Source organism: Geotrypetes seraphini, chromosome 6 (assembly GCF_902459505.1).
Source record: "Geotrypetes seraphini chromosome 6, aGeoSer1.1, whole genome shotgun sequence".
NCBI lineage: Eukaryota > Metazoa > Chordata > Amphibia > Gymnophiona > Dermophiidae > Geotrypetes > Geotrypetes seraphini.
In genome coordinates this window covers 3,657,402-3,670,255 of record NC_047089.1, presented here as the reverse complement: position 1 = coordinate 3,670,255, position 12,854 = coordinate 3,657,402, and the positions used below count along the sequence as shown (strand labels likewise).

Genomic DNA, 12,854 nt, shown 5'->3' with positions numbered 1-12,854 from the left:
GATCCTCACACCCACCAGCAGACCAGATATCTACATGTCGTGGCTACCGATTCAAACCCTTCCCTCCTGGTTACATGCCTTTGGAGACTCATCCAGGGTGCAAGAGGATATTATGTCACGGCTACAGGATCACTTCCTGCCACAGCAAGGAGACGATCTCCTTCCAAAAGTTTGCCAGAATGGAGGTGGGACTTCTCTACTATCAGTGGGATAGTAGGAGGACAGCGGGGGACGGAGCGCTGGGCACCTCTCTGCCCCCACCCTTCTCCTGCTGCACATGAGCCTTCCCTCCCCCTGTGCCTCTAACTTATCGTTGACGCAAGCAACAGCATCAACCTGCTGCTTGGGCTGGCCTCAGCTCTCCCTCTGCTCGGTCCTTGGTCGTGGGACCAGGAAGGATGTCAGAGGGAGAGCCGAGATCGCTGCAGGCAGAAGGTTGGAGATGCTGCTCGTGCCAGTGAAGGGGTACGCATGGTACCACCACCTGGGGCACTTCCTACCCTCGCTATGCCACCGTCTACTGTATCTCTCTCCATCTTAGATTCCCTTCAATGTTTAGCCTCCAGGGATTGCCCATGCGCCCTAAGTATTAGGAGCTGTTTGCACCAAGTGCACACATGAATTCTCATAAACTGATAGATGGAGAAGTAGCCTAATGGTGAGCACAAAGGCTGGGAACCAGGAAAAGGGGGGGGACCAGGTTCAATTCCTACTGTGGCTCTCTATGACCACTATTCCAGGTACAAAATAAACTGTAAGCCCGCTAATGACAGAGAAAGTACCTGTATAAAATATGCTAATAAACATTCATGAGCGCAACACTCAATGCAGAAGACTGCAGAGAACCTCCCATCTTATTGCCGGTCCGCTACCTGCATCTTTGGTGCAGATGTGATATTACTGCTCCTCTATAAAGGACTGAATTTGTTTCACCAACATTTTTCATAAAGGAATTATATCACACCTTTGAATGGTAAGGTTCTTCAGTCTATCCCCACAAGGACATAACAGATCGGATTAAGTGCTTTCCAAACAGCATCTCTTACCCAACCCTCCTTTCCCCCCTCCCCCCAAGTACCTAAGCTACAACGTATTAGCAGACCCAAATACCTGAGGAATTGCCCTTGAGCAGCTTCTCCATGTGTACAGCATGACAGCATATTCCTGGCCATCTTCCAACATTTCATTCTATAATGCAATAATTATGAAAAGCAAAGATAGTTCTAATTTCTTTATTTGCAGTCATAATGAGAGAAAGTGGTCTTTAAGCATTAATTACTGTACATTACAAAAGAGGGCCTAAGCTAGAAGCACAGTATGAGAGCCAGGGAGGCCATGGTTGAAAGCATGTTTCTTCTATTAATTCTTCTCGTCTCCCTGAACAAATGATTTCACCCCTCCACTGCCTTCACTTAATCAGATCAAGCAGGGCCCAAATTCTAGCTCATCTTTCCAGGAAAGGGATTAAACCCAAAACTCATCCATTACTTGTAGAATTCCTAACAAGCAGCACATATACACGCAAGAGTAGTTTATATACCACAAATACCTTAATAAAGTTTATTGCGGTTTACTATTGTCTTCTACATTCTTTAATGCTTTTTTTGCATGAACTTGAAAGAGAAGACTTTCAGATTGTTTCTATTCCTTTACTAGTCTTTAAGCCCGTTACATTAACAGGTGCTAGAATAGATGTGTCTGTCTGTCTGTGTTTCTTTCTCTCTCTCTCCTTGGCCGCTGTCTGTGTCCTTCTGTCTTTCCCCCCCCCAAAGCAGCCCCCTTTCCCTCACCCTAACTGTCTTTCCATGGCCCTCTTCTATCTTCCCCCCCAGAGCAAAGCTGTTTGCCCCAAGCACACCCCTCCCCCCCAAAGCAGCCCCCTTTCCCTCTCCCTGTCTCTCCATGGCCCCTTCTGTCTTCCCTCCAGAGCAAAGCTGTTTGCTCCAAGCACAACCCTCCCCCCAAAGTAGCCCCCGTTCCCTCTCCCTGACTCTCCATGGCCCCTTTTGTCTTCCCCCCAGAACAAAGCTGTCTGTCCCCAGCACACCTCCCCCCCAAAGCAGCCCCCTTTCCCTCTCCCCCTAGCCCCCTGTATTGATCCCCTTCTTACCGTCCTTCCATCCTGGCATTTTCTGGCCTATTCCTCTTCAAAGCAGCCTGCCGATCGTGGTGGCCGGCTTTAGCAAACCTCGCAGGCCACTCTCCAACTCGGTAGAACGCTCCCTCTGACGTGAACCCGTGCATCAGAGGGAACGTGCTACTGAGGTTGGAGAGCAGCCTGCGAGGTTCTTTAAAGCCGGCCACAATCGCAGGCTGCTCTGAAGAGGAGGATCAGCGGCGGCGGCAGTGGTGAACGAGGGTGGATGGTGTGTTCCCTGCCGAGGACGTGGGTAGGGAGAGAGCTTGCCTGCGCTTCCGGTTGGTGAGTGAGAGCGGGAGGAGAGGAGTGGCCAGAATGTTCCCTGCCGCCGGGTTCTAAAATGGAACACGGCCATGAATCACACACCACAGCGGCAGGGATCAAGCTATTTTAACAGCGCATGCGCCGGTAAGGATACAATTCTTTGAAATTGGCAAGAGCTCGGCTACTGTGTAAATGTTGAATCTCTAATTGCGGGAGGTCAGTTTGACAGTACTCGTTTGATTAAAAATAGACTGAGCACCTTTCACCCAGAATCTGGATGCTGGGATTCTATCGAATAGAAAACCATGGAACTAATTTAAGACATTTCCTGTTATTTCTACCAAGATATTGTGATTTACTAAGTTAAACATGCTTGAGAGATCAAACTGCATTATACGTACTCTCCTACCTTCTCCAACTAATGATCCAGTGTTGTCGGAAGGAATGGGAGGAGGGAGGGGGAATGATTTTGAGATGGCATTTGCTACCCCACAGAAACAAGGAGACAGTCTCCCCCCCCAATTAACTACCAGTAAATATACATGTGAGTAGCTTTCAAGAGCTATACTCCTTTCATAAGAGCAGTACAGCTACCTTATGTCCCAGTAAGACAGAATCAATTAAACCAGAGGCTGGCTGCATGGAATCCTCTGCAACTGTGCTACTTCTTCACTGACCTCAAAAAGAGAACAGAGCTCTCCAAAAATGTATTTAAATGCTTTCTGCTCCTGCTTTCCATCCCCTTCCTATTATGTGAAACCTCTATCTTGCCCTTTTCTTACATTTTTTGTAGTTCCACCCTCTTTCCTACTGTAGTCTGTCCATTTTTGTTCAATATATGTACAATTAAATGTTTTTGTCACCCCATTTTTTACATTTGTATTTCACTTTGAATCTTTAAGCATTTGCATCAAATTTTAATAAACATGAAACATTATGTACAAGAGAGTTTTGCAGATCCTTATTTCTACATATTCTTAGGTTATACTTTATCTGCGACGTATGAGATTTTCTGTTGAGGATTGCCATTGATACCTGAACAAATGAGCAGCCTTCCCCAGAACAGAGGAAAAATGGACTTCTTCGGAAATTCTAGAATTGCCTCCATTCTCAAATGGGCAGGTCAAGAACAGATACAACAAAACTTAAATAAGTGTTAGATCCAAATCATGCAATTGTGGCAAAACCTTACTCCCTCTTTGCTACTTAAGAATCTTTCTGAAGCAAGTTCACGGGAATTTAAAAAGTGCTCATCAGTGGAAAGAAACAGGACTTTGGTGAATGGACACAAGTCGTAATAGTGGTAGATTGACATGACAACCACAATACTTAATTTCTAACTACATTACTTGACTCTACCTTAAATCTTAAAATTATTCTCAACAAAACACCCCAAAAAACCCAACCCAGATCAACTGAAGTCAACATACTCAAAATGGATTAAAAAAAATGTTTGTTAAAGTTTTCTTACCATGCTAGAGTGGACAGTGGCTTGTTCAATGTATCTGGCGATGCCTGTGACAAACGCATTTCTGTCTTCAAAGTTAGTATTAAAGTTTGGCTACAAGGATGAAAAACAATGAACCACTCGGTTATAATCAATGAACATGTTATGCACTATAATGAGGCAATAGACACATCTCCCTCCATATTTACATTCAAAGATGGCCCGCAAATAACTTTTTCCAATCATATTTGCAGGTTTTTGGTATAGCCCCCACGAATACATAAAATTGCAAATACAAAACTTATCAGTTATTTGTGATTGTTTTTAAAAACAAACAAATGCTAAAATTTTCTCTCTGCACACTTTTCTCTGATGCTGCCGTTTGCCGCACCACACTGAAACCTCCTCCCCTGAGCTTTCTCACAACTCCAGGATGATGTCATTCGGGGGGCAGAGCCATCAAGATAAAAACCATGAATGACAGAAGTCGCAAGTATCAAAGTTGCAAATATGGAGGGAAAATTGTATAGAGATTTACTTGATATATATTGACATGTTCTTAGGTCTTTAGCATTCACAGCTTTGTGTTTAAGCCATGTAATGCTAGACCAGACGAAGAGGAATAATTTAGTACAGTGGGGTTTCAAAAAGGCTTGGATAATTTCCTAAAAGTGAAGTCCATAGGCTATTATTGAGATAGCTTGGGGAAATCCACTGCTTATTCTTAGGATAAACAGCACTACTTGGGATCTAGCTGGGTACTTGGGACCTGGGTTGGCCACTGTGAGAATGGTCTACTGGGCTCGATGGACCTTTGGTCTGACCCAGTAAGGCTATTCTTATGTTTTTATTCAGGACATCAAGAGTAATATAACAACAGCTCTGATGGCCATTCCAAAATTGCTTTGAAGGGTGGACTAGGCATTGGCATCGGTGCATAGCTTTCCATGAAGGTGACCATAGTAATATTCAGCAGTGAGCTATGTAACACTTTTTCTAGGATGAATTCATGAACTTAAGTTTGGGAAGCATTGCTCTAATGCTTTACATAAATTTTCTTACATAGCACTCTCCTTTAACCATCTTTCTTTGCCATCTGGTCAAAGAAACATATTTATTTTTCCAGTTTTACATGTCCCTTTTATTAAATCTATGCCACAGTATCTACATTGCAACATCCATAGCCACATGCAGCTACCCAATAAGATAAGAAGCCTGTTTCCTGCATTTTGACCACTGAAGGATAGGACAGAGAACTATAAATAAAGGAACTAAACGTACAGGGTTTTCAAAATGATTCATGCAATTTCAAATGAGCATCATTCCATACTTATCAATCGTGTATTAACTAGGCACACGCCAAATGAAACAGTAAATCTCTGTAATAGACAGTGTGTGAGAAAATGGCAGCTTTTTGTATACTACAATTTTCAAGGTCTGAATCGGTAGTCAAAGTGCACCATGAGCTTCATCAAAGTTACAGAATTAATCTACAGGGTGCTCAGAGCATCCATCGGTGGTAATGGTAGCTCGAGAAAGCAGGATCTTACGCTGCGCGATGACTTTTTCGGGGATACATTAACAATGCTGTGCACGTGCCACCATTGTCCACAACCCTAGGCGAGGTCAAAAATTGCATTGTTATTGCTGTGGAGCCAGTGACTGCAGATACTCTGGTGTAAGTATGGAAGGAATTAGGTATGGGAAGCCACATATAGCACTTTGAGACAAAACTTGGACTGATGTATCACTAATCACCCTGTATTTGTTAAATTCAAAAATATACTGTAGTCATTTAAAACTGGATGAATCATATGAAGATATTCACTTCTTAGAAGCTGCATTTTTCAAACAGACAGTTAAAAAGTTGGTTTTGAATTCCATATGACTGGGATTGAGAAAAATGGTGATGGTTCTACAGCATAACCAGTTCCCCTAGAACCCTTAAACCAGGTAACGTACTTGGTAAAGTAAGGAAGATGGAGGGGGTTCAATACACGGCTGCTGGTCTGGCAAAGGTAATTCCTCCAAAAGGTCCACATTGGATAAAGCATCCTCCAAGGTCACTTGCGTAGTCATTATGGCACTGAGAATAAAGAAAGGAAAAAGTTTAGAAACATAGAAAGATGATGGCAGAAAAGGGCTATAGCCTATCAAGTCTGCCCACTCTACTAACCCACCCCCCTAAGCCTACTCTCCTAGAGATCCCGCGCCTAATGACCCAATACCTTGACTCGACCCTCGCAGGGATCCCACATAGGCATCCCATTTATTCTTAAAATCTGGCACGCTGTTGGCCTCGATCATCTGTACTGGAAGCTCGTTCCAATGATCAACCACTCTTTCGGTGAAGAAGTACTTCCTGGTGTCGCCATGAAATTTCCCACCCCTGAGTTTGAGAATTAGGTTCCTTTCATCACTGCAATTCTAAAGAATCATACAGCTGCTGCCAAATGGCAAAATATGCAAGCCACAATCTTTCCCATACTAAAAGGTCTCTCTCTGTCAATGTCATTGGGGAGCTCCATCATTAAGTGACCTGACAAAGCCACTGTCAATGTTAAGATCCACACAGCTACTTTCACTTCTTGGGAAAACCAAAAGAACTGCTCTGTCCCATCATAAACAACTCTCAGTCACACAGAATACAGTAGAGCGAAGTACACTTTATTCTCTATCAACTGCTGCCAGTATGGCCACCCATGTGGAATAATCCTGAAACAACAAAATTCTATGGATATGATATTTGGTAATTCTGCTACAGTGTGTGATCCCATGAGTTATTCCCATTGTAAATGTTCTTAAATTCCAAACTGAAAAATACCTCCCCCTCCAAACACACAAAAATAATAAAACAAGCAAGCTTACGGTTAATGTCTAGTTTTAGTAGTCTTTATAGATTGGCCTGGATATAAACCGAGAATAGAAATTTGGGAGATTCTGACCAGCCAAACAACCCCTCCCTCTTTTTTCTTTTTTTTTGTTTAGGGGGGGGAGGAAAGGTGCATCCGCTTATATTCAGCTAGGCTTATATTTGAGTATACATGGTAGTTGAAAGGTGAAGCAATTATGTCTGCAAAAGAAAAGGAAGCAGAAGAATAACTGGCCTACCACTAATAAAACCTAACAGGAAGGTTTCTGAGCTGGTCTGGTAAGACTAAAGGAAAGAATGTTATCAGGTATGAGACAGGATGCTAAGAAAGGAAAGACTATCAGACCTGTGGGACATAGCAAATCAGTTGAAAAAAAGAAGAGGGGGTGGATCTAAAAAAAGGTAAAAAGCAGATTTAAGAGAAATAACATAGGTAAGCTAGAAAGTATGAAAAGAGAAGTCAAGAAGAGCTAGAGAAAGGGAGCCACAATGTTCAGCCTGAACCAGAGAGCAGCATTGGTTTGCAACCTTGCAAAAAAGAGCCAGAGCTACATAGAGCAGATGTAGTTGCAGTGCAAAGACATCAATTGTCGGAATCATGGATGATACACTTAAGCCATACTAATGGCTACTAGATTCTTCCTTAACAGGATGTTTATGTAATGACTGCTGATGTAGCTGAAGAAACAAGGTGCCCACTTGTAGTAGCTGGATGATAGCGATGGTCAAATATTGCTGCAAACACTGACTACTGTAGCTGCTATAGAATTCAAAAGCAGATGTCAAGATATCAAATGCACTTAGCAAATGCTTTTTAAAACTAACACTCATTGTTTACTGAGGGTTAGTTAGATCAACACTCACACACAAAAAGCATTTGCTAAGTGCATTTTTATCCTTTCTTTACAGCTGTTTCGTACAAGGTTGGAGATCTTTAAGATCTGGATTAGCAGGTATAGAATTACCAATTGCCTACAACAATGTTCTCCATATTGCCCAATGCTAGCTTTGATTTTTTTGCATTTAGTCGGTCATTAACCTGTTAAACCGACACTCTTGTATATGAAAAGCATTTGCTAAGTGCATTGGTATACTTCTTTTACAGCTGTAATTTCTTAGAATTAGACACATGTTGAGACATACTACAACATTAAGGGTTCCTTTTACGAAGCCGCGGTAGCAGCTTCAGCGCGTGTGACTTTTCATCATGCGCTAACCCCGCATTCGCCTAAAAACTACCACCTGCTCAAGAGGAGGCGGTAGTGGATAGCACGGCCGGCGATTTTAATAACTTAGATGTCATCCGATTAGCCGGCATTGTAGAATTTTTGATTGCCTACTATAATGCTTTTGCTATTGCCCAGCACTTTGTACCTGCAATAGCTTTTAGCTTTTCCATTTGAAATGTCATGTGATTTTTTTTCAGTCGAATCTCTGCTGTTATTCATATAGAGGTCCTTTTACTAAGGCGCGCTAAAACAGCTAGTGCATCTTAGGAAAAGGACCCCACAATGTCTAATTTGAAATATTTTATGAACTACCTTTTATTGGTTGTGAATGTACATTTTTGGTGATAATGTTTTAATTATATTCTTATTTAAAGGTATTTAAGGATAAACATTTTCCTTTTTTTAGGTAATATATAGTTATTTTGCGGTATATAATTTTTAAATAAATAAAATAAGTTAATACATTTTTTATTGCACTATGAGCTTTCGAAGATAACTCTTCTTCAGATCAGGAAAAAAGCAAATGTTGACACATATCAGAATTTTTAGAATGAGTGACGGGGGGGGGCGCTGTGGAGCCCGACTAGGATGGTCGTGGGTTAGATCAGCTCCAGCAGCCCTACCTACTATTTTCCTCATCTGAGCTAAATTTCTGCTTCTTCATTCATCATTTTCAGCAGAATCTATTCTTTACATGATGGCTTCAACAAAAGTTGGAAAACGTCACAAACCTGAGCCCTTATCACCTGCTAAATCTGCTCAGGAAAAATCTGACAAGCCGGAGGCTCCCTCCATGCTGGATTTATGGGAGGCAATTCGTTCTCTTCAAGATATTATGACAGACACGAAGGATGCCTTAACAGAGATGAAAGATGAACTCATAACTATACACTCGGACATCTCTGCATTCAAAACCAAGCTTGCTGATCTGGAAATCAAATCTGCCACAGCCGATGCCAATATCAAGGCCCTGCAGACGCATGTTAAGCGCTCTCTTCTCATCGAGCGGGAACTCGAGGATGCGAGCAACCGCTCGCGTCGGAACAACGTGCGGCTGCTTGGAGTGCCGGAAAATCGGGAGGGCACTAATATGCTGGCCTTCCTTGAAACATTCATTCCTTCTATTTTGGACATTAAATTCACGAAGGACTTCGAGATCGAGAGAGCCCATCGCACCCCTTCAACCCGACAACCGCGTGATCAGCGACCTCGGCCGATCATATTCAAAGTGCTCCGGTACCAGCAGGTACTGGATATCATGCAAAAAGCCCGTTCACTCGCTCCTGTTACCTTCGAGGGCAATAAGATACTGTTCCTGCCCGACCTACACAAGAACACTGTGAAATCAAGACAGCAACTCTTGGCTCTACGTCCTCAATTAAAAAAGATGGGTGCCCGTTTCGGAATCTACTACCCTGCCAGAATGCGTGTCACCTACAACAATCAGACCCGTGACTTTACCGATCCGGATCTGCTGGCATCTTACATAGAAGAAAAATCCCCGACTTCCATCGATGCTGTGTGACTATGACTGCCTTTACACATTCACACATGGACTTACCTGCCTCTCCGGATCGCCCCTCGTGGATTCCTCTGACTCCATCTTGTTTCCGATGGTAGTTGCGGCCTGCACTTCAGGCTCACAAGCCTCCGTGAAATATTTTGAATGACTCAATATTTTGCTCCTCCGATGTTTCTCTTCCGTCTCTCTACTTCTATCTGTTTTTCTTCTGCATATTTGCATCCTTTTCTCACCCCCTTTTCTCTTCCTTGCCTCCATTTTACCTTCTGCGCTCCTCTGCCCTCAAGATAGCCCGCAGCATGACTTGTTGTCTCGCTGGACTCTCTGACTAATCTTTCCGATGCCTGTTTACTTCCCCTGCTAGATGACTCATTCATTATATAACTGACTTTCCCTTGCTATAGCCTTTATTTACTTTCCTTATCTCTCCCTTCAAGGTCCACTTCACCTCAATTAGGCTCTCTCACACCCTACTTAGTAAGTATACTCTCTGATTGCCTTCTAAAGAATCAAATAACCTCTATGACTCAAACCCTTTTTTTTTTTTTTTTTCTTCTAGCTTTATTTCCTCTGCTACTCTCTAGCCCTTTTCATTGAATATTATTGATATGCCTTCTACTTATCTCTCTCTCTGCTGAATTTTTTTTCACTTGTTGGTTTTTTGTTTTTTTTGTTCTTTTTACTAGTACCCTTGCAATACCAATTTGAATTATTTTTCATTCTTACAGCTCTCAGATGATGGTTGCCAACAGTTCGGACTTAGGCTGCCGTGTTTAGCTTTTTACCCCCGGCTGCCTGGCTGACTTAACAGTCTCCCCAGTTTTTTGTTGCTGCTTTTGCAGCTTTCTCATTGACATTTGTTTTAAGTGCCTCCATCTTTCTTTCTTTTTTTTCTACTCCTTGTTCATGAATGCATTTTTCACTTGAATGGTTCATATTCTTTTTTCTACTTTCATGGTGTACCCTCTTAATATATATAACCTTATATTTCCCATCATTTAATTATTGTTGCCTGATTGCACATGTCATGAATCCTTTTGATGTTTTGCCATGCCTTTAACATTTACTTCTCTCAACGTCAAGGGTCTTAATAATTGTATAAAAAAACGCAAAATAATCTCCTATTTGCAGGATGCTAATTCAGACAATTTATATTTTCTGTAACAGCCCCACAAACCTGGAATGCTCTTCCAATTTTTTTACGTAATGAACAAGACTTGGTAAAATTTAAAATACAATTAAAAACATTTTTATTTAATGATGCTTTTAATACTTAATTTAATAATATTCAGACCAATAATTCTAATATTTTTGTACCATTCGTTTTAATGTTTCCCCTTTTGTGTTTTTCCTATGTATCTCTTTTATTTGACAAATGTATTTCATAAACCCCTCTTACCCAATGTAATGTAGTTTTTATTATTCATTGTAAGTATTTAAAGTTTGTATTGTATGTTTTCTTTTAATTATATTTTACTATGTACATCGCTTTGAATTAGATAAAGCGATTAATCAAGAAAAATAATAAACTTTGAAACTTTGAAACTTTGAATATTGTTTTCTTACAGGAAACGCATCTATCAGAATCTGACTCCCTTAAATTCACCCTGAAAGGCTATTCGCCACCATTATACTCTCCTGCACTCAATGGTAAAAATGGAGTCATAACTTTTATACGTCAAAATCCAGCCATTTCCATTGACTTCTGTTCTCATGACATGAATGGACGCTGGGTTAGTACTAAGCTTACCATCTCGCAACAACCCGTCCGCATTATCAATTTATATGCTCCTAACACTGACCAACCAGATTTCTTTACCAATTTGGCCACTCACATCCTTCTAGACCCTACTACCCCTGTTATTATAGGGGGTGACTTTAATCTCATTCTTGATGTGAATAAAGATAGGAAATCCCATGCAACATACAAAAAGACCCGGTCTTGGTTCACTTTACATGACATCATTTCACAGTTACAACTCATTGACCCGTGGAGACTTCACCACCCTGATGCTGACCGATATACTTTTTTCTCGACCCCCCACTCCACCTACTCTCGCATTGACTATTTCCTTACTAGCTCCTCTCTTGTTGACCATCTCTCCTCCTCCACCATTGGAGATATTGCCATCTCAGACCACGCTGCCATCTCCTTGACTTGCGATCACTTTACTCTCTCGCCCAAATCCAGACAATGGAGATTCAATTCTTCTCTACTTACGGAACCTGATTTCGTCTCCTCCGTCTCTGACGCCATACATGAATTCTTTGCCACTAATCTACCTGCTCAAACCTCTTGGACTAATACATGGGATACTTTTAAGGCCTATATCCGGGGAGTCATCATCCAATATTCCTCTCGACTCCATTCTGTCAGAAAAGAACGAATCAAGGACCTAGAGCAACGTATTCACGTTGCAGAAGCCAAACATGCATCTGACATATCTAATATTCCTATTCTAACGGACCTTCGTAAACTTCGTTTCGAATACAATTCTTTACTTAGTACTGCTGCAGCCAGATCAGTGTTCGTTCAAGCATCTACATACTATGCGGAAAATAATAAGACCGGCCACTTGCTAGCGAATCTCTTAAAAAAATCTTCCAACCAAACTTCTATCCCTTCGATCAAAGACTCCTCCGGTGCTCTTCTCACTGGGACCTCTGCGGTATCATCTCAATTCCTCTCCTTCTACCAGTCATTATATTCATCTGATTCCTCTTACTCGACCTCCTTGGCAGATTCCTTCCTAACCATGCCTCATCCGACGGTTTCTTCATCTGACTTACCTCTTCTTGACAAGGCATTCACAGCACAGGAGCTCTTGGAAGCAATTACTTCTCTAGCTCCCAAGAAATCCCCGGGACCAGATGGACTGACCACGGAATTCTATAAAGCTTTCCTACAGACATTATTACCTCACATGCTAGCCTTCTTTCATCATCTTTGTGCCCAAGGTACTGCTACCGGCTCTTTTACCGAAGCTACACTGATTGTTTTCCCTAAACCGGGGAAAGACCCTCAGGACGTTAAAAACTACCGCCCTATTTCCCTCATTAACGTTGATGCCAAGATTTTCGCTAAAATCCTGGCCTCTCGAATGCAATCTGTTCTTTCCTATTTGATTAGCCCTGACCAATCTGGATTCCTTCATGACCGCTACTCATCGAATAATACTCGCCTATTTTCCCACATTCTTCATCATACTGACACCAACCCCGATAGGCTCCTTATTATGGCATTAGATGCCGAAAAGGCCTTCGCCCGTGTTGAATGGCCCTTCCTCTTTCACACGCTCTCTTGGTTCGGCTTCCCCGAATCATTCATTCGAATGGTCAGAATCCTCTACTCCCACCCCCTAACCAAAATCATGATTAAT

General features: G+C 42.0%; 1 protein-coding gene across 2 annotated transcripts in view; it reads right to left on the bottom strand.

Moving 5' to 3' along the window:
- CYFIP1 (cytoplasmic FMR1 interacting protein 1) overlaps window positions 1-12,854 on the bottom strand; it is a 138,704-nt gene that overhangs the window by 117,968 nt on the left and 7,882 nt on the right. For both annotated transcript variants that reach the window (XM_033947822.1, XM_033947821.1), the window contains exons 2-4: window positions 5,814-5,937; window positions 3,876-3,965; window positions 1,111-1,188 (exon numbers count right to left, since the gene is read on the bottom strand). In XM_033947822.1, the coding sequence (XP_033803713.1) occupies window positions 1,111-1,188; window positions 3,876-3,965; window positions 5,814-5,930 (285 nt within the window). In that variant the 5' untranslated portion in view covers window positions 5,931-5,937. The remainder of the gene's footprint in view (window positions 1-1,110; window positions 1,189-3,875; window positions 3,966-5,813; window positions 5,938-12,854) is intronic.